General features: G+C 41.8%; 2 protein-coding genes and 3 non-coding genes across 10 annotated transcripts in view; 2 read left to right on the top strand and 3 right to left on the bottom strand.

The window, feature by feature from the left end:
- Nucleotides 1-1,830: 1,830 nt before the first annotated feature.
- On the bottom strand, nt 1,831-4,440 carry kiss2 (kisspeptin 2). 2 transcript variants are annotated; one of them, XM_088366291.1, is made up of 2 exons: nt 4,315-4,440; nt 1,831-2,181 (listed from the first exon to the last, which is right to left on the bottom strand). In XM_088366291.1, the coding sequence occupies exons 1-2, from the start codon at nt 4,424-4,426 to the stop codon at nt 1,922-1,924; spliced, it is 372 nt and encodes a 123-aa protein (XP_088222417.1). In that variant the 5' UTR covers nt 4,427-4,440; the 3' UTR covers nt 1,831-1,921. The 2 variants fall into 2 exon arrangements, 1 of the variants encoding a protein (XP_088222417.1); XR_015855285.1 differs by lacking the exon at nt 4,315-4,440 and adding an exon at nt 3,059-3,305 and having other exon boundaries at nt 2,046-2,181.
- Nucleotides 4,441-5,291: 851 nt separating this feature from the next.
- The window catches only part of gys2 (glycogen synthase 2), a 46,710-nt gene continuing 30,488 nt past the window's right edge, over nt 5,292-21,513 (top strand). For all 5 annotated transcript variants that reach the window (XR_015855284.1, XM_088366287.1, XM_088366286.1 and 2 more), the window contains exons 1-8: nt 5,292-5,562; nt 6,320-6,501; nt 10,305-10,496; nt 10,728-10,913; nt 12,959-13,103; nt 13,172-13,289; nt 14,268-14,388; nt 14,478-14,584. Coding sequence is in view for 4 of the 5 variants with exons in the window: in XM_088366287.1 (XP_088222413.1) it covers nt 5,439-5,562; nt 6,320-6,501; nt 10,305-10,496; nt 10,728-10,913; nt 12,959-13,103; nt 13,172-13,289; nt 14,268-14,388; nt 14,478-14,584 (1,175 nt within the window). In the remaining variant the exon portion in view is untranslated. The remainder of the gene's footprint in view (nt 5,563-6,319; nt 6,502-10,304; nt 10,497-10,727; nt 10,914-12,958; nt 13,104-13,171; nt 13,290-14,267; nt 14,389-14,477; nt 14,585-21,513) is intronic.
- On the top strand, nt 15,905-15,978 carry trnan-guu (transfer RNA asparagine (anticodon GUU)). The gene has a single exon. It is a non-coding gene; the product is annotated as a tRNA-Asn (tRNA).
- On the bottom strand, nt 18,549-18,622 carry trnan-guu (transfer RNA asparagine (anticodon GUU)). Its single transcript has one exon. It is a non-coding gene; the product is annotated as a tRNA-Asn (tRNA).
- On the bottom strand, nt 19,240-19,313 carry trnan-guu (transfer RNA asparagine (anticodon GUU)). Its single transcript has one exon. It is a non-coding gene; the product is annotated as a tRNA-Asn (tRNA).

Below are 21,513 nucleotides of genomic sequence, written 5' to 3'. Positions count from 1 at the left end.
TCCCTGGCAGCCGGTATCATACGGCCGTCCTCCTCACCTGCGGGAGCGGGGTTTTTCTTCGTGAAGAAGAAGGAGGGCACGCTCCGCCACCATCTTCATAAAGCTGGATCTTCGCAACGCCTACCACCTGATCCGCATCCGGGAGGGAGACGAGTGGAAGACGGCTTTCAACACCCCGAGCGGACACTACGAGTACTTGGTGGTTCCGTTTGGGCTCACCAACGCCCCAGCGGTTTTCCAGTCCCTGATACGAGACATGCTGGACAAATTCATGTTCATTTATTTGGACAACATCCTCATCTTCTCCCGCTCGCTCCCTGAGCACATCAAGCATCTTCAGGTGGTGCTGCGACGCCTCCTGGAGAATTCGCTGTACGTGAAGGCAGAGAAGTGCGAGTTCCATGCCTCCTCTGTCAAATTCCTCGGCTACGTGGTGCGTGAGGGATCCATCAAAATGGACCCTGGGAAGGTGCAAGCGGTCCATGAAGGTTCACCCCACGTTCCACGTGTCCCGTGTGCGGCCCATCCATGGGAGCGCGTTGGCGCCGGCGCCCGTTCCGCCGATGGGGGTCCGGCTTACGCTGTCCGCTCCTTGCTCCGATCGCGGCGGCGCGGTCGTGGCCTCCAATACCTCGTGGATTGGGAGGGTTATGACGACTCGCACCGCTCCTGGGCTTTGAGCCGCTGGATACTCTACCGTTCGCTCATCACGGAGTTCCATCGCTGTCATCCGGATCAACCGGGTCCTCGGCGCGGGCGCCCGAGGAGGGACGAGGGGACCCGGGGTGAGGGTCCGGGGAGGTCTTGTCCGCCGGTACCGGGGTCTTCTCCTCCCGCGTCCGTCGGATCCTGCGTCTGGCGGGGTGTCAGGCGTTTCGGCGGTGTACTGACTCCCCCACCTGGTCGCCCGGGGTATTGCCTTTTTTTGGTTTGTTTTTGTTTTTGGGGGGTTTGGGGGGGGGGGGGGGGGTTCTGTCACGTGCTGGCGCCACCTGCGACAGGACCACGTCCACCTGTCAGTGGAATCGCCGTCACCGGACGGGCTCATGGACAGCGCTATCTCAGCGCCGCCAGCGCAGTCTGTCCCTTGATGCTGCTTCGCTCATCAGTCCCTGAGATACTGACTCGCTTGACTATTCGGAATACCGCAGAATTGTTTGTCCACCCTAGCCCGATCGCCGCTCCAGCGCCAGCTGTTCCCATCATCCACTTCCACAATAAAGTCTGTCGCTACGCACTTGGCTGTACTGTCCGATCCCTTACACTATAATGTTCCTTTAATGCTCCACAGGCTTTCTACGACTAAAACATCTCCAGCAGTTCATCATTTTTCTGGCAGTTACGTCAGTCTGCCGAGTCTGTTAGTTGTTTCCTTCAACAAACCCTGGTCCAAGCTGCACTTGGTCGCCCTGCTCCATTCCGATCCGTGACACAAGCATAGATTTGGAATGGTTGAACACAATTTAAAATCAAAGTTGTAGTTGTACTACGGCCCATTGATATGATATCATTGTAATAATCCTTTATATTAGTGAGACGTGATGTTTTTGTCAGTTTGATTTTTTTTTTAACCAAAGTTGTCATTTGGGTTAGTTTCATTGCTGGAAATAAATTACTAGGAATTAATGAAAAGAAGGTGAAAATAATTTATTGAAGTGACCCTTAATTAATTAATAATTAGACTACAGTACAGTGTTTTAAAAATCAAAACAAAACAGCAACATTAACAAATAGATGACGCTGAAGGGCATTTCACTGCCACCTTGTGTCAACTTTAGTCACTCCACAAAGTATCGTAAAGCTTTTTTATAATTTTACATTGCTCTTGATTCTTCAATAACTACTAATATGTATATTTTTTATTTTTTCACATGATAAATTATTTAAAGTTTTACATGGGAAACGCGTGACAAAATCAGCTTCAGGTCAGCACTTCCAGTTGTCGGGGAAAAAGCGTAGGAGGTGAAAATCTGCTTGTTCTGGCTCTTTTAACAGCTTTCTTGAAGATGGAAGCATGGTTGTAGCGCTTGCCGAAGCGAAGGCCGAACGGGTTGACGTTGAATTTATTCCTGCGGTCGTTGCACAGGAGCTGCTGCTGGGTGTCGTTTTCTCGCAGGGAGAAACACAGGTTGGGAGCCTCCAAAAAGTCCCCCACATTGCTTCTTCTGGAACGGACGGAACCTGATGGATTTGCCGGAGAATCAAGCTCAGCCTCGTTAAAAAAATTAACGAGTTTAGTTACAGGATACAACGGTCGTAGCCCAAAATTTTAAACAAATCGAATAAATAATAATAAATTATTTCAATTATTGCTGTTGTTATTTTTATCACTATCATTGCCATCTCTGTTGTTATTTATGAATGAATATGTGATACCTAAATGTAATAAATAATACATTAATTATTACTATTATTACTGTTGTTATTATTTTTATCACTATCATTGCCATCTTTGTTTTTTTTTATGAATAATATGGGATACCTAAATGTGTATGGTTGTGACGCCATACTCTATTCACTACATCATTTTTTTATGTTATTATACAACCATATATAATTATCTACATTACATATGTTTATGTATAGTAATAACAGTGTGTGATAATTTTTTTGCATGAATGAATATGGGATACCTAAATTTGTATGGTTGTGACGCCATACTCTATTCACTACATCATTTTTTTATGTTATTATACAACCATATATAATTATCTACATTACATATGTTTATGTATAGTAATAACAGTGTGTGATAATTTTTTTTGCATGAATGAATATGGGATACCTAAATTTGTATGGTTGTGACGCCATACTCTATTCACTACATCATTCTTTTATGTTATTATAAAACCATATATAATTATCTACATTACATATGTTTATGTATAGTAATAACAGTGTGGAATAATTTTTTTTTTGCATTCTATCAAAGTCACGTGGTTTAGTCACACTGGATACAAATTGAGATAAATGTTACGCTATTACATATATTGTGAATGTTAGCGTATATTATCATTCAATCATTGTTATTAGTTCCAGTTTTATTTACTTATCTTACCATTTATAATAGCTATTTGATGTCTGTACTTGTAGGCTGTGATGTACCGTATTGGCCCGAATATAAAATGAGGTTTTCTGCATTGAAATCAGACTGAAAAAGTGGGGGTCATCTTATATTCGGGGTCGAGACATATATCCATTTTGACTTGTGCGCAGCGGTAAGTTAAAGGTTGCTGGTATCGACTGAGTATGTTGCTGTGATCGTATTGTTCGATCGCGGTTTGCTTCGTGTGTGCACCGTTTGATTGACAGCTCCGGCGCGCTCATAATCGACTGAGTATGTTGCTGTGATCGTGTGCGTCTTTGACACAAAGTGAGTATATACATTTCATTGTTACTATTGTCCACTGTTGTGCCGTTTGTCCGATCACGGTTTGCTTCATGTGGGCGCCGTTTGATTGACAGCTCCGGCGCGCTCCTTTGAGTTTGTCTCGCATCATACGAGTGGCCGTTACGCAGCGGCACGGCGACTAACGGTCGCCAGCAAATGTATTTTGGTGTCTCGATCGATGACTTATGTTTGGTGTGTTGCCGAGTGTATTTCATTTATGGTTATTTTTGAAAAAAATGTTTTGCCAATAATTCAGTAAAGCAATCAAAACTGAACCACGTCTTCCCTCCTGTGTTCTGACCGACACCCGGGGGTGAAAAGAGCATAACCATCCGAGCCAACCCCCTATACAGTCCTCAGGCTCCCCAACAATAGCGGTAGCAGTTTGCATTATTTTATTGCAATGTTTTTCCTTATCCAGATTTGTTTCAAGACTACAGTTAAAGTTAGACTTCACTTTAATGGTTAATGCAGTTATTGAAATGTTGTTTTATCACAGTAGATTGGTTTATTTACATTTCAAAAACCAGAAGCCATTCATTTACAAATGTGATTGCACTTTAGTTTACATATTTAAATGTTGAGATATTAAGATGTGATAGACAGTTTTCGCAGGATTTGAATGAGGCAAAATAACATGCTTTTTCTCTCGAACATATTGTTGTAATCATTTGTTTCAGGTGTAATTGTTTTCTGTATAAAAATTAAATTTGGTGTTCAAAAAGTCTTTTTCCAAACTTGAGTCTTAAAAAAGAGGGTGTCGTCTTATCATCGGGGCAGTCTGATATTCGGGCCAATACGGTAATTTACTCCAGAATTATTACACGGTTATTTTTATTGCCATACATTACATTTGTCTGTATTTCTTAGCCAACAGATGCAATTAAATCAAAATTCTGATATCATAGTATCCAGTATCTTACCCGTTTCCTGTGATTCGTTCTCAGGTCGAAATCCTGCCAGAGATGCTCCAAGACACCCTTCATCTTGACCAACAATCAGCCCACACATCATAACTACAACTGCAAACTTCATCTCGGGAGGGAAAAAAAAACCTTATTCTTCCTCTCTTGTGTGCTGAAAGCTTTTGATATTTTACCGGCCGTCATCCGTTTCCAGTTGTTTTATATCCCACTCGAATAGGTGACCTCGCGCCCTGGTAACTCACAGCCAATCCCGTTTGTCGACGTTTTCAGACGCCGTAAGTAAATTGCGGAGCCAAAATGCATCATTCATTTGTTTTTCTCAGAAATGTTCACATCCCCGTTTGGGTTCACCCATTTGGATGAGTGACCGAACCAGTAATTCAAAGCTGCCGTAATGTCATTGCCGGGTTTCAACATTGACTTATGCCAAGACAACTGATTTGAAATCATTAGAGTAAAATGCTAAGACATTTCACATTCCAGTCATTTATTGGAAATCAAAGCAAGCAAGAATCATTATTTTTTATTATGCTATATTTGTTTACTGTTGTGTACCAGAATCAGTTTCACTTGAGTTTCTTTTACTTACTGCGTCGCTGATCTGCACAGCTGACAAATCTCAATGCAGCTCTGCTTACCTTTTGGTTTTTGACCTGACAACACTTGTATCGCCGTCCCTCAAAAGTTAAGTTCAGATTTTAAATGTTTTGGCTCTCTCAACAAATACAAGTAAAAAAAAAATTTTTTCCAAATATTCCATTCACTGCCATTGACGGTTATAGACGTCAAAATTCAATTTTACTTTTAAATTCATTCAACTAGTAGTGAATGAGTTAACTGAATCTTCCAACTTCATTTCACAATCTGCTTTAAACATGACTTCACTAAACCAAATTTTGCTGTCACGTGGTGTGTGCGTGTGAGTGTGCGTGTGTGTGTGTGTGTGTTGTGTGTGTGTGTATACGTGTGGGCTAAAGGTTGGCAGCAGTAGGCGGGGCGGCAGTTCTTTACCCTCTATCTCGTCCTGCTGTCCCCTCAAGGTCTAATACTGAGTCCCCAAATTTGAAAAATCTCCACAAAGTTTTCTGCAATTTGATCAGAGAATTTTTTTTAAATTGAAGATGCCACTGTCACGGTCTTTGTCGATGACATCTTTAAGTGGCGTACTGCCAGCTTGGGAGGAGGATGAGTTGCCTGTTGAGGATCTGCTGCTCTTTGAGGTTGCCTGGGAAGTTACCAATAAAGGTGAGATATCAAGTTTCAGTTTTTGGTTTTCAAAGATAAGATGAATTTTCCGAATAGTGTTACAATTTTTTTGTTCCACATTTGCTTAAAATTTAGTACACCGTGTTTTCCACTTAAAAAGAAATGTTCAATTCAATTCATTTGAAGAATCCGCATTTTGCGACTGAGAGTAAATATTGAACGACAGAGAAAGTCGAGCCAGTCCAATGCCTTTGAAAAGTTACACATTAAGCTACCAGCTGTTCCTTTAGGTGGACTTCACTATTTCAATGTGTTTTACTAATAACATGTAAGAATGAACATATGACACTCTAGTTTTCATAGGAAAGTTAAATTGAATTGAAAATTATGTCATAATTGTGTTGTAATGACTAGAATTTATTCTGTCAGTTTTAAAAAGGGTTTGAAAAAAAAGCATTATTATTCTTAACTATCAATATTCAGTCCAAGTCTATGTTATGCACTAGTTAGTGTTTTTTTTTTAACTGGTCACGTTGTCCAGTTCAGAGGCCATTCAGGTGTTTATGCTGTCCTCTGAGATTAACGTCATTACAACGTCATTGTGAGCTCAGCAAGCAGGAATGGTCTTTCACAACGGTGATGTTTTTTTTCCAAGTCAGATAGTGGAGGCAGAAAAAATGAATAAAACAAACACTTCCACATGTTTTTAACGTGTATACTGGACCATCTGAGATATAGAGCATGGCAGTTCAACAATAGTGATCCATAAAATATGTTTTGGTTTGCGTTGGTACAGTCGGAGGAATCTACACTGTGATCCAGACCAAGGCCAAGATCACGGTGGACGAATGGGGGGAGAACTACTTCATGTTGGGGCCGTATTTTGAACACAACTTTAAGACACAGGTGGAAGCTTGTGAGCCATCTTTTCCTCCAATCAAGAAGGCCATGGATGCTCTGATCCAAAATGGCTGCCAGGTGAGCAGAATGTTCTAGACAGACGTCTTATAATTTTAACATTTGGGTTTTTATCCCAGTATGAATAAAATGATGATTTTGGAGTTAAGAAGATTCCGCCAGCAATATGGAACTATAGTCAAACCTCGGTTTTCGACCACAATCTGTTCCAGAAGGCGGTTCGAGAAGTGAATCGGTCGAATTCAAGTCAAGTCAAGTCAAGTCAAGTCAAGTCAAGTCAAGTTTATTTGTATAGCCCTAAATCACAAGCAGTCTCAAAGGGCTTCACATACACAAAAAATTGACAATTATTCTCAACGCATCCCCTGATCTTAAACTCCCAAAAGGGCAAGGAAAAACTCAAAAAAACCCTACCAGGGGAAAATGAGAAACCTTGATAAGGGACCACAGATGGAAGGATCCCCCTTTCAGGATCACCAGGCTGCAATGGATGCAGAGAGGGCACATAAAGTACATAATATGAAAATCAATGAAAAAGTGGATGTCCAAGTCAAAGCGAAGAGCTGCCGGAGATGCCCTCGATTGTCCTGGCAGTGTCTTCGAGGAGGGTAAGATGCAGGTCCCTCATCCTGAATTGGTCCACGAGAATCCAGATAGCCGCTGTCAGCTTGGGTGCCATCTAACCACCTCCCAGCCGGGGAGGGATGGGGGGAGGGGGGATGGGGAGAGGGAGCGAAAACAAATTCCAGCCGAATCGGCCACTACAGGTTAATTAAAGGCCATATCATAGAAATGTGTCTTTAAACGTGTCTTAAATGTTTCTAGTGAGGTAGCAGTTCTAATATCCATTGGTCGGGCATTCCAAAGCTCTGGAGCCTGAATAGAAAACGCTCTAGACCAAACATGGGCAAATTACGGCCCGCGGGCCACATCCGGCCCACGGGCCGTTTAATCCGGCCCGCCAAACCTGAATAAATTGTATTATTGAACTTTTTTTGGGGTCATTTTCCCTGCAATTAGTATGTTTCCCCAATAGATGGGGAAGCGCCCGCCTGCGCATTTACTCCCTGAAGCCGTGTCAGAAAGCTCGGTGCACACTCACAAGTGCGTGTACGTACTAAGTAGTACGGACCAGGCGCACTCCGCGCTCTATTTCCATCAGTGCCGAATTTCGAGTGTGGGCTGTGACGTCAGCATTCTCGTATTTCGCGCGCTGAGCTTTCACATACAGTTTTACGTTAATGCCACCCACAAACCTTCCCCTGGAATCCTTCCACTAAAATGAGTGGCCCGAGGAAAAGAAAGGTGGCCACTGAGTGCCGAGTGTTTAAAAAAAAAGAGAGGACAATTTGGCTCGACCTACGTTTGTGAGCAGACGTTCCGCCACATGAACGTCAACAAAGCCCGTCACAGCTCTAGGTTAACGGACCGAAACCTCGGCTCTATCATAAGAGTTACCACAACAAATTTTACTCCAGACCATGATGCACTAGCAAAAAAGGGAGACCAACAACACTATTGATTTCTTTATTACTTTATTTGGAAGTATTCTTTCAGTGATTCTTCAACATGATGTATTTGGTCAGAATGTTTGCCGTTTGATGTGATTTCGCCTCATTAGATATACATATTTCATAAATCTGACCTGCAGGCACTGAAGTGATGGAAACTATTATTCATAATAACAGTGTCGTATTTAATGAGAATCACTGATAGTAGTTTTTGGTGAAATATTTTTTTAATGTTGTTAATAAATGCATTTGTTTTCAAAAAGCTATTTATGAATATCCATGCTTTACTAAAAGTACAAACCTTTTATGCAATGACCTTTACATGTCATTTCTATTACTTCACACAAACACTACACCCATCTGCTCCTGGTTAGGCCCCCCGATCAAAATTTAGAACCAAATTCGGCCCGCCAGTCAAAATGTTTGCCCACCCCTGCTCTAGACCCTGCAGACATTCCGAATCTATTTTTCCCAACACAAGTAATGGAAAAAAAGTTCCAAGAGGGAAAAAAACCGCCTTTTTAAAGCATTTTTTCATTTGCGCATTTTTGTCCGATCGCGCAACTGCAGCGCACCACCGAACGCGCAACCACAGCGCGCCGCCGACCGCGCAACTGCACCGCGTTGGTCGGATTATTTTGACAGAGCCGTCGCTGAAAGTTAGAAAATATTTTTAAAGTCCTGATGTACTTTCCAAAATTTAAGTGGACCTCAGCGCGCAGGGAGCTTAATTTGATCCGATCGCGCAACCGCAGCGCGCCGGGCGCTCACTGTCGCATTGCTTTAAGAGCGTCTTTGTGTTTTAGGATGGCTTTACTGCTCCCACTTGCTTTCTTTGGAGGCATGATTAGGGGTTAATACAATCCTCAAAGTAACAAAAATACAATAACGAACGGAGTCAGTCGGCATCCGGGCCGCGCGGTTGGGTTTTCTCGGGTCCTTTCGGTTAATCTCGCGAGGTTCGACCTCCGAATTTTGTTCGACAACCGAAGCAAAAAAAATCTCGAGTTTTTCGTTCGAATTCCGATTTGTTCGAGAACCCGGAAGTTCGAAAACCGAGGTTTTACTTTATTTATTTATTTATTTATTTATTTATTTATTTATTTATTTATTTATTTATTTATTTATTTATTTATTTATTTGAATTAGATTAGGGTGGCTCGGTGGCACACTGTTTAGAACGTCTGACTCACTGATAGGAGAGTGCAGTTCGATTCCACCTCTGACCCTCCCTGTGTGGAGTTTGCATGTTGCGTGACCGCGTGGGTTTTCTCCGGGCAGTCCGGTTTCCTCCCACATCCCAAAAACATGCCTGATCGGCAGATTGAGCACTCCAAATTGCCCCTAGGTGTGAGTGCGAGTGCGTTGTACGTCTCTGTGTGCCCTGCGATTGGCTGACAACTGATTCAGGGTGTCCCCCACCTACTGCCCGATGACTGCTGGGATAGGGTCCAGCACGCCCGCGACCCCCGGGGCGACAAGCAGTACAGAAAATGGATGGGTGGATTATAATTAAACTATGTCCAAAAAATCGCCGGGTTTAATAATAATAATACGATACATGTTACATAATAGCAACATATATGTAGAGGTAGTTCTATTTTAATGGTCTCTTCTTATATAATGTCGTTAAACAGTTAGTATGTATTATAATACATATAATATTATGAGATTTTTTTTCATATTTCTTTCTTCAGCTATACATTTAACCACTAGATGGCAATTCTACACCATGGATTACCTTTACAGTAGGCGTTCTGCTGTCTGGTGTGGTGATATGTGAGGAGTAATTAAATCTATTTAAAAGAACAGACAAGACTTTCTCTGTTAGAATTGCCACAAAAAAATTATATTTGATTTTCATTTCTTAATTTCTACAATTTGGACTGATTCAAACCCTTCCAGCTTTAATTTTCTCAGTTTACCCAAACTTCCCGCTCAACAAAAATTAAACATTTTCAAACTCAACATACCCACAAAAAAATCGAAATTATTATTTTAAAACATTTCTTCCCATTATTTCTATATCTTTTGACTAATTCAAAATGTTACAACTTTAAAGTATTCAGTTTATCCCAACCGACGCCAATAATTCGTTCACCAAAAATGCAACATTTTCTTAATTAAAATACCCACAAAAACAAAATGTATTATTCTTACACATTTCTACATCGTTTGACTGATTCAAACCATTCCAACTTTAAACTGCTGAGTTTATTCTTAAAATGCTAAAAATTCTCTCTTACCAAACATTCTACATTTTCACCTTTGAAGTACCCACAAAAAATATTCAAAATTCATGATTTGTATATGTTGAAGTTCAAGTGACTTTTTGTTGTTCTTTGTGACAAGGTTTATTTTGGCCGCTGGCTAATTGAGGGCAGTCCCTATGTGATCCTTTTCGACATTGGTTCTGCCGCTTGGAACCTGGACCGCTGGAAGGGAGACCTGTGGGAGACCTGCAACATTGGCCTACCATACCAAGACCGGGAAGCAAATGACTCTCTCATCCTAGGCTCACTGATTGCCTGGTTCTTCAAAGAGGTCACTCATATTTTTTCCTTTAATAATTCTTTAACTCAACATAGTTTATACTGTATGTATCAATTAACTGAGGCGAATTCTATTTTTGGAAAGTTGAGTTCATTTTCATTTTCTCAACACTCAAGTCTGATTGAACTTACATGAGAAAATGAAAAAAATATATATATATATTGCAAAATAAGCAAAAAGCTAGAAAAAAGTAGAAAAATGATTTTGCACTTTTGTTCCCAGTTAACAGATCAGCTTGGAGACAAACCCAATGTCATCGCGCATTTCCATGAGTGGCAGGCAGGTCCAGGTCTCATTCTCTGTCGTTCTCGAAAGATCCCCATGGCGACCGTCTTCACAACTCACGCAACTCTGCTGGGACGATACCTCTGCGCCGGGAATGTTGACTTCTACAACAACTTAGATAAGGTATAGTTTAAGTCACCGTTACGACATCTCCCAAAAAATTGCATAATGAACTTTTCCATTGTCATTCACATTATTGTTGTTATTATTATAGTTCAATGTTCCTTGTAGTGTTATTTCATGTAAACTGACCACAGACTGTGGACCTTTGCAAGCAGAGTATTGTTAAATATTTTGAAATGTGTGTAAATGAGTTGGAGTGGGGTTTTGTAATTGGCCCATTGGAAAGGTCAACATGGAGCTAAAGGCCACACCGGCTGAGTGGATAATTGACAACAAACTTATACTCTTCGACCTGAAAAGTGAATGCACATTTTCTTCATCAGTTTTATGGATGGAATCATTTGCCGTATATTATCCATTTTCCACTTTATTGTTAATACAGTCTGCTTCAAAAAGTCTTTAGGTATTTTGTGACAAATGATGCTTAAGGCAGATTGTCACGATTGTCACAATACATACCGGGACTACCGCCCCGTGGCCCTGACGCCCATCATCATGAAGTGCTTTGAGCGGCTTGTCATGGAGCACATCAAATCCGTTCTCCCCCCCACCATTGACCCGTTCCAGTTTGCGTACCGTGCTAAACGGTCCTCTGAGGATGCCATCTGCTCTGCCCTCCACTCGGCGCTCACCCACCTGGAGAGAAAGGACTCATATGTGAGGTTGCTGTTTGTGGACTTCAGCTCTGCCTTCAACACCATTGTGCCGCAGCGACTCATCTGCAAACTCGACGAGCTGGGCCTCAGTACCTCCCTCTGCAACTGGCTACTTGACTTCCTCTGTCAGAGGCCTCAGGTGGTGCGTGTTGGCGACAAAATCTCCGCCAGCATCACGCTGAGCACGGGGGCCCCCCAGGGCTGTGTGCTCAGTCCACTGCTCTTCACCCTGCTGACGCATGACTGCACTGCGACCTACAGCGACAACCGCATAGTGAAGTTTGCTGACGACACGACTCTGGTGGGTCTCATCACGGGGGGCGACGAGACTCGGAAGAGGTCGGAGGTTGACCTTCTGACCACGTGGTGCAGGGACAACAACCTCCTGCTGAACGTCAACAAGACCAAGGAAATCGTTGTTGACTTCCGGAAGGGTCAAGCAAAACACAAGCCGCTGATCATCGACGGTGCTGTGGTGGAGAGGGTGAGCAGCACCAAGTTCCTAGGGGTGCACATCAGTGAGGACCTCTCCTGGTCGGCAAACACCGCGTCACTGGCAAAGAAAGCTCAGCGCCGCCTGTACTTCCTGCGGAAACTCAGGCGTGCTTGTGCTCCTCAGGCAGTCCTGTCTACATTCTACCGTGGCACTATTGAGAGCGTCCTCTCCAGTTGCATCGCTGTCTGGGGTGGTAGCTGCACTGACCAGAACTTGAAGGCCCTGCAGCGCATAGTGAATACGGCTGGTAAGATGATTGGTGCTTCGCTCCCCTCCCTGAAGGACATTTACACCTCTCATCTCACCCGCAAGGCAACCGCGATTGTGAGTGATGTGAGTCACCCAGCTCACTCGTTGTTTGACCTTCTGCCCTCTGGGAAGAGGTACAGGAGCCTGCGCTCCCGCACCACCAGACTCGCCAACAGCTTCATTCTCCAGGCTGTTAGGACCCTGAACTCGCTACCCCCTTCTGCGTAGCGTGCTGCAGTTTTGCGACATTTTCTGGAATGTCTGCTGTACGCTCACTTGCTCCTTTTTGCTCCTCTTATTTATTTGTTGTGTTATTTATTCATTATTTATTCAGCACGCTGTTGTTTACTTGATTGTCTATTGTGGGCCATGTCTTGTCACCGTGGGATAGCGGGGAACGAAATTTTGGTTTCTTTGTGTGTCTTTGGCATGTGAAGAAATTGACAATAAAGCTGACTTTGACTTTGACTTTGACATCACTGGCATAGATAGATTGATATTAATTTTCGGACCAATGGAGTGTGGTTATGGCGCTAGTATTAGGTTGAAATAGCATCAAAAGTCTTTACTCCTCCAGTCAACGCTGCAGTTCAGCATCAACTCATTTTAACTTTCACTTTTTTTTTTAATGTGTGTGTATGTAGTTCAACATCGACAAGGAGGCTGGTGAACGTCAGATCTATCATCGCTACTGCTTGGAGAGAGCTGCTGTCCATTGTTCTCATGTCTTTACAACAGTCTCGCAGATCACTGCTGTGGAGGCCAATCATATCTTACATCGGAATCCAGGTAGACATTAGTTTAACTTTACCATAATGTATGTGAATTTCATAGATGATTATGTGTTTCTGGACCAGATGTGGTGACTCCTAATGGACTAAATGTCAAAAAGTTCTCAGCCATGCATGAATTTCAGAACCTACACTCCATCAACAAGGCTCGCATTCAGGAGTTTGTGAGAGGACACTTCTATGGGTAGGTGACTCTTGCTGATTGAATATCAAAAACACTACTAAGACTAATTGTCTTTGGTCTTTTCATTACTTTTGTTGTGTTTTGATTTTGATGTAACAGTACAATTTGATGACAATCACAAATCATGTATGGAACATTCTGCGTCACCGCAGCTAGCATAGTGACAAAGCTATTGCGCTTGTCTGTGCCCACGCAGCTTGAACAATACAGTTAAGTCAAGTCACCAATAACAGGAAAACAAAAAAATAACTTCCCAAGGGTCTTTATATTCATTATTGAGTCAACAAGGCTAGCTACTATACTGGAGGTACAATATTTATTGTTAATTTTCAAGCAATTGCAAAGATTTCAAAGTAGATATGACTGGCGACGGGTTTTTTTAAGACACGAGTGGTCATTCGACCATGTTTTGCTTTGACCTGCAAGCGCAGACTTGAAATAAGAGTACTGTATTGTACTAAACTCAACAAACTTTGTACTACGCGCCACACTAAAAGAGGCTTAGAACAATTAAATCAAAGTAGTTTACTGTCAAATTAAACCTAATACAAAGTGGATCACACCTTTAATATTTAAAGCAAACATTCATTTGGCCAACTCAATGCTAATGGCAATTAGTAGTGATGTTAAAGTGCTCGAACCCTTTAAGAAATGGAGTCAACATCAATATATAAAACGACTATATATATATATATATATATATATATATATATATTCACCATCATGTATTTTTTATCCTTTTGTAAACAACCAGTATTATTGCTGTACCGCTGAGCTGAGAGAAGGTGATCAGTTGTATTTCAATATTTAATACTAGTTAGTTTTTTTTAAAGCGAATGAGAATGTGCTTTTTTTCCTCAATAAAAGATACATTGCAACATTTTTTATTCTTATTGCTTCAGGGAGGTAACAACAAATACATTGTATAAATTGTCATATTATAATTGGTATACTAAACAAAATCATTTATTTTAACAGACATCTGGACTTCAACCTAGATAAAACACTATTCTTTTTCATTGCTGGCCGCTATGAGTTCTCCAACAAGGGAGCAGACATGTTCCTCGAGTCACTATCCAGGCTCAACTACCTGCTTCGAGTGAGTCTTCAATCTGAGAGCAATTCCTCTGTTTAGACCAGTCTGCCCACTGTGTAAATCGTTTCTTTTTGGTCAAACCCCCTTCACAGCTCCACAGAAATGATGTCACAGTGGTCGTTTTCTTTATTATGCCAGCAAAAACCAACAACTTCAACGTGGAATCCCTGAAGGGGCAAGCTATACGCAAACAGCTCTGGTATGCAATGCAGTTGTCTAATTTCATGTTCAAGACTTTTAATTTGTAAACTGTCATGCATAGTGGATGGAGATGCATTAACTTCTGACCAATCTCACTACTGAGCTACAATGTTGACCGTCAGTGTTTAAAATTCCTCCACCCTCACTCTTGTCCCTCCATCCCCTTTATTCATGTAAATATGTGTATTGTCGTACATGTCGTGCAATACTGTAACTTCTAAATCCATAAATCATACATATAAAAAAATAATAATTCCATTCCCTTTTTTCGAAAACAGGACATTATTTTAAATTAGCAGTGCAGAAAAAATATGAATTATGATTCAATTATTGGTTCAGTCCGATTAGTTGTCAATTAATCATTGCATCTTTACTATGAACAGAGGCTATAAAAAAGTTATATGAAGTGGTTGATTGAGAGTTTTTTTTTTAGTTACCCCCAAAGTTGATGTGCACTTGAGCAACTGGTTAGTGCGTTTGGCTGTTAACCGAAATGTTAATTATTTATGTCTGTTTTGACATCTCGACTTGGGCTGTGAATCTAATATATAACATTATTTTACAAGCCTCGTTGAATCTGGCAAATATATGCAATGTTTAATCTCGCATTTTTTTCTGTTTGATCCCTGGCACAGTCACTCCAATTGGCCATTGTCAGATTATAAGTCTTTAAAAAGTTAATCAAACTCTCAGCAGGGTAACTCTGTGGTCCAACCAGATAGTACATTTGACTGTTAAGTCAAAAGTTGGGGGGGTCAACCCCACACAGGAACGCCTATGTTTACTGATGGCAGTGATTGATCTTTGGATCATGAGTCAGCTCTGCCTATGAATTGGAACAAAACAGCTTTACTTGCTGGAGAGCAGGGGACAGCACGTTTGGATGGTCATCAAATGGTTGTGACTGCAGTCCAGCCAGTGATGTCTCTGTGTTTTGACCACAGGACTTTATCTTTGAATCTAATGAAAGAGGCCCCCAGGAAGAAGACTTCTCAGACCTCTATAATTTAGTCAATTACATGCAAAAAGTTGACTCTCATTTTGCAAAGCACTCGTTTGAACAGTGTAACTTGTCTTGAAAAACTGAATAATACTTCTCAGTCTCTGTGGCGCAATCCGTTAGCGCATTTGGCTGTAAACTGAAAGGTTGGTGGTTTGAGCACATCCAGGAATGCCTGTCTTTTGTGTTGGGAAGACTTACTATCTTTGAATCTTGGTCACAGAGTCAACTATCCCTGTGGATAGAAACTATTGTTGAATGGCATGGTATGCAATTGGATAGTGCCAGATAAAAGCCGAAACAAACACCGACCAGCAAGTCTCTGTGGTGCAACCGGTTAGCGCATTCGGCTGTTAACTGAAAGGTTGGTAGTTCGAGCCCACCCAGGGACGGCTGTCCTCTGATGCAAAAATTTGTTTTTGAGTCACAACTCAGATCTGACTGTAGATGGAAGCTACACAAATCGTTGTGGTTGCTGAAGAGAACGCAATTAAATTACCCACTGGTTCTCAATTCATCTCTCTTAGGCAATTCATTTACAGACAATTTCTGCCATGAGTTGACTCATGTTGCTTTTGTTCCTATTAAAAAATATTAAATCACAAGCCTTTAAATCAGATTAAAACACCTGACAGTATGTCTCTGTGGTGCAAATGGTTAGGGCATTCGGCTGTTAACTGAAAGGTTGGTGGTTCAATCCCGCCCAGGGAAGCTTATGATTATTGATGACAATGATAGATCTTTGGATCAGGGAGTCCAAGAACCAACTCTGCCAGTAAATTGGAACAAAATAAATAGCTATACTTGCTGGAGAGCGGGAGTCAGCGCGTTTGGTTGTTCATCAAATGATTGTGACTGCAGTCCACCCAGTAATGTCTTTTTTTTTTTTTTTTACCACAGGACTTTATTTTTGGATCTAATGAACAAAGCTTCGATGATGAATGCTTCACAGGCCTCCATAATTTAGTCATTTATATGCAAAGAGTTGAATCTCATTTAGCAAAGCACTCATTTGTCACTAGTCTTGCAAAGCTGAACGACACTGCTTAGTCTCTGTGGTACAATCGGTTAGTGAATTGGCTGTAAATTGAGGTTTGTGCAGCTATGGGCAAACTACGGCCCGCAGGCCACATCCAGCCCACGGGCCCGTTTAATCCAGCTCGCCAAACCTCAATACAATGTATTATTAAACTTTTTTTTTTGGTCATTTTCCCTGCAATCACTGTTTCCCCAATGGGGAAGCGCCCGCTCGCGCATTTACTCCCGGAAGCCGTGTCAGAAAGCTCGGTGCGTACGAACAAGTGCGTGTACGTACTAAGTAGTACGGACCCGGCGCACTCCGCGCTCAATTTCCATCATTGCCGAATTTCGAGCGTGGGCTGTGACGTCAGCATTCTCATAATTCCAGATACAGTTTTACGCTAATGCCACCCACAAACCTTCCCCTGGAATCCTTCCATTAAAATGAGTGGCCCGAGGAAAAGAAAGGTGGACACAAAGTGCCGAGTGTTTAAAAAAAAAAAAAAGAGTGGACAATTTGGCTCGACCTACTTGTGTGAGCAGACGTTCAGCCACATGAACGTCAACAAAACCCGTCACAGATCTAGGTTAACGGACCAACACCTCGGCTCTATCCTAAGAATTATCACAAAAATTTTTACTCCAGACTATGATGCACTAGCAAAAAAGCGAAACCAACAATACTATTGATTTCTTTATTACTTTATTTAGATGTATTCTTTCACTGATTCTTCAAGATTATGTATTTGGTCAGAATGTTTGCCGTTGGATGTGATTTCGCCTCCTTAGATATACATAACATATTTCATAAATCTGACCTGCAGGCGCTGAAGTGATGAAAAATGTTATTCATCAAAGTGTCGTATTTAATAAGAATCATTGATAGTAGTTTTTTAGTGAAATATTTTTTTAATGCTGTTAATAAATGCATTTGTTTTCAAAAAGTTATTTTAATATCCATGCTTTAGTACCTACTAAAAGTAAAAACCTTTTATGGAATGACCTTTACATGTCATTTATATTACTTCACACAAACACTTCATCCATCTGCTCCTGGTTCGGCCACCCGGTCAAAATGTAGAACCCAATTCGGCCCGCAATTCAAAATGTTTGCCCACCCCTGATTGAGGCTGTCACTATAAGATTTGTATAGAAGGCCACTTGATGTTAAACCAATTAGCTTGAGATCAATGCCTTGCATTTGGGAAGTAAAAGATGCTCATCATCAACCACACCTATTTATATAGTTTCATTCACAATGAAAACTGTGACTTTGATCAAAACAAAAATCAGTGCCATAGACAACTTCAATGCCTCTGGGTGGTCCCTAACCACCAACCTTTCAGTTAACAGCCAAATACACTAACCAACTGCGCCACAGAGACATCCTGCAGGAGCCTGATTTAACTCTTAAAGATTAGTGATCCGTCAATGCCAACGAACAGGATTAGGGTTAGGTTTAGACATTACTAACAACTAATTGTATACAATTGGCTGACTAATTGAGGCTTGTAAAGAACAAGTTATGGAGCATGTACCACTAAGATCCAACGACCAAGTCCTTGCGACAAAATACAGAGACATAATTGGGTGGGTTCCAAAAACTCATTTCAATTCATGGAACGTTTTCCACTCGATCCAACGACCAAGTCCTAGCGGAAAAATACAGAGACATAACTGGGTGGGCTCCCACCACCAACCTTTTGATTAGGAGCCAAAATGTTAACCAAGTGGGCCTGAGAGTAACGGAGCTGAGTTTAGAGTGTCACTGTGAGATCCATTAAGCATGCCAATTCATACTAAATTCTGAGTGCTGTGCATAAGATTACCAGTTGGTAAATGAATTGCCTTCTCTTCAACCATATCGATTTGTACAGATTCAATTTGCAGACGGATCAGAATTGTGAACCAAATGCAAAGTATTGCATTCAGAGAGGACGAACTTCCCTGGGTGGGCTCAAACCACCAACCTTTCGGTTAACAGCCGAATGCGCTAACCAATTGCGCCACAGAGACATGCTACAGGAATCTGCTTAAACTCTTGAAGATTAAACAGCACTCAATGTTAATGAGCAGTTACTGCCTGATGACTGTTGGGATAGGCTCCAGCACATCCGCAACCCCCGTAGGGAAAAGCGGTATAGAGATGGATGGATGGATGGATGGATGGATGGATGGATGTCAAACTGCGGCTTGTAATGAACAAGTTATGGAGCATGTCCCACTAGATCCAACGACCAAGTCCGAAGCGAAAAAACAGAGAGATATAACTGGGTGGGCTCCAAAAACTAGACTCAACTCATGGAGTGTTTCCCAGTAGATCCAACGACCAAGTTCTAGCGACAAAACACAGAGACACAGCTAGGTGGGCTCTCACCACCAACTTTTGATTAGGGGCCAAAATGCTACCAAGTTCGGCCTGAGAGTATTGGAGCTGAGTTTAGGATGTCACTCTGAGATTTATTAAGCATGCCAATTCATGCTAAATTTATGCAATTGATCTGAGTGCTGTGCATAACAGTACAAGTTGGTAAATGAATTACCTTCTCTTCAACAACTATATTAATTTGTATAGGTTTAATGTAGAGTCAGTTCTGAACCAAATACAAAGTATGGCTTTCAAAGAGGATAACCGTCACTGGGTGGACTCGAACCACCAACCTTTCGGTTAACAGCCGAATGCGCTAACCGATCCCGCCACAGAGACTTTCTGCTGTGAGTTTGCTTCAGCTTTTAAAGGATAGTGATCTGGCAATATTCAATGGCAAACCGCATGATAGTCAACTCATAAATGTCCTGAGTCACAGAAGCTTGTAAAGAACAATGCACGGTTACCTGCTCATTAGATTCAAAGCCAAAGTTCTGATTTCAAAACAGAGAGATGTTAAATGATGGGGAACAACCACCAACCTTTCGATTAACAGCCAAACATGCAAACCAAGTGGGCCTCAGAGCGATGAATCTGAATTTTGGGCATTACTCTAAAATTGGTTAAGAAGGCCAATTTATGCTCAAATTATGAAATTAAAATCAACGTATCACATAAGGGTATAATTTGGAAGGTTTATTGCATGCGCTTCAGCAACCACACTATTTGTATAGTTTCCATCCACATGGATAGTTGACTCTGTGACCCAGATTCAAAGATTAAAGGCCTAGAGACACCGGTATATGTATAAATCGGTTTTAGTTAGCTTATGGGCTTATAAATATAAATTGACGATCGAAACAACGAAAAGGAAGCTGTTGCTCTGAAAAAATATAATTTAAATTTGCCGCGCAGACGAGTTTGACTGCACCGAGCCGCCAGCCGGAAGTGACGTCTCATGACGTCTCAAGTTGTACGCGTTTAGCTTCAGTGAATGTAAACAAAGAGAGAAGAGGGGCCAGCGCGGAGACGTCGGGCCAGGTTTGCAGCCAACCCAGCTCGCCTAGCCGTGCCTTCCATTCTCCTGGCGTACGTTCGTGCGCGGGACGACAAGATGGGTTGCGTTCGCCTGATAGGATCCACGAACCGGACAGTGCGTGCCTGCTGTGTGCTCATGTTCACAGTGGCCTGGTTGACTGTCATCTTTCCGGACTCTGCTGTGCATCGGGAGCGGCTAGCGTGCTATCACTCTTATTGTTCATCTTCTTGTTTTAATTTTCCTGTGTTGTTTACTTGTATGTGCGTTGTGAACTCTGTCTTGTCACCCTGGGATAGTGAGAAACGTAATTTCGATCTCTTTGTGTGTCTTGACATGCGGAGGAATTGACAATAAAGGAGACTTTAACTTTGAAAAGTATGTCGAAGCGTGACGGGAGGGGCACAATTCAGAAAACGTGCTCAGCTCGTCGAAAAAATGCGATTTAAGCAATAAAATTAAAAATGCGCCTAAAACCTAAACCAAACGCTGCAGATGTTCATTTCTCCATGCGCAGTGGTCAACTCGGCACTCTAAAGCCCCCTGAGAACTTTTTACTATACCAACCTAACCACAGTGACGGGAGAGGCACAATTCAGAAAACGTGCTCAGCTCGTCGAGAAAATGCGATTTAAGCAATAAAATTAAAAATTCTTATAAAACCTAAACCAAACGTTGCAGGTGGTCATGTCTTCATGTGCCGAGATCAACTCGGCACTCTAAAGACCCCAAGAGCACTTTTTACTATGCCAACCTAACCAGAGTGACGGGAGGGGCACAATTCAGAAAATGTGCTCAGCTCAGCCCAAGTGAACTGCTACATTCATCATATTCTGCGTCAAAAGAGGTTTCTGAATCGGATAAAATGATGCTCATATTGCCGCTAGAAACGGAGCTGTCGCTATCATCTGCCATGTTGTTTGGGTTTGTTGACGTCCAGATGTACAACTTGTGACGTCACAGTAATGGCGCCGCCGGTGTGGCTTCGTGCGGGACCCGATCGATAAACTGGCATTTCATTTTAGCTTTATTCTTAGTAATTGGTGTCCATTTTTAATTTCCAATGCGGCAAATGTGTTCACTTTATACATTCTATCAAATTCCGTTCTAATTGAAAAAAAAAAAAGGGATGTCTCTAGGCCTTTAAGTCTTCCCAACACAAAATGGAGGCATCCCTGGATGGGCTCAAACCACTAACCCAGGGGTGGGCAAACGTTTTGAGTGGCGGGCCGAATTTGGTTCTAAAATTTGACCGGGGGGCCGAACCAGGAGCAGATGGATGTAGTGTTTATGTGAAGTAATAGAAATAACATGTAAAGGTCATTGCATAAAAGGTTTGTACTTTTAGCAGGCAGTAAAGCGTGGATATTCAAAAAAAGCTTTTTGAAAACAAATGCATTTATTAACAGCATTAAAAAAAAAATTCACCAAAAAACTACTATCACTGATTCTCATTAAATACGACACTGTTATTATGAATAATAGTTTCCATCACTTTAGCTC

This window comes from Syngnathus floridae, chromosome 22 (genome assembly GCF_059516105.1).
Source record: "Syngnathus floridae isolate MCC-2025c chromosome 22, RoL_Sflo_1.0, whole genome shotgun sequence".
NCBI lineage: Eukaryota > Metazoa > Chordata > Actinopteri > Syngnathiformes > Syngnathidae > Syngnathus > Syngnathus floridae.
Note: the sequence above shows the minus strand (reverse complement) of the source record. Positions and strands in the feature narration are given on the sequence as shown.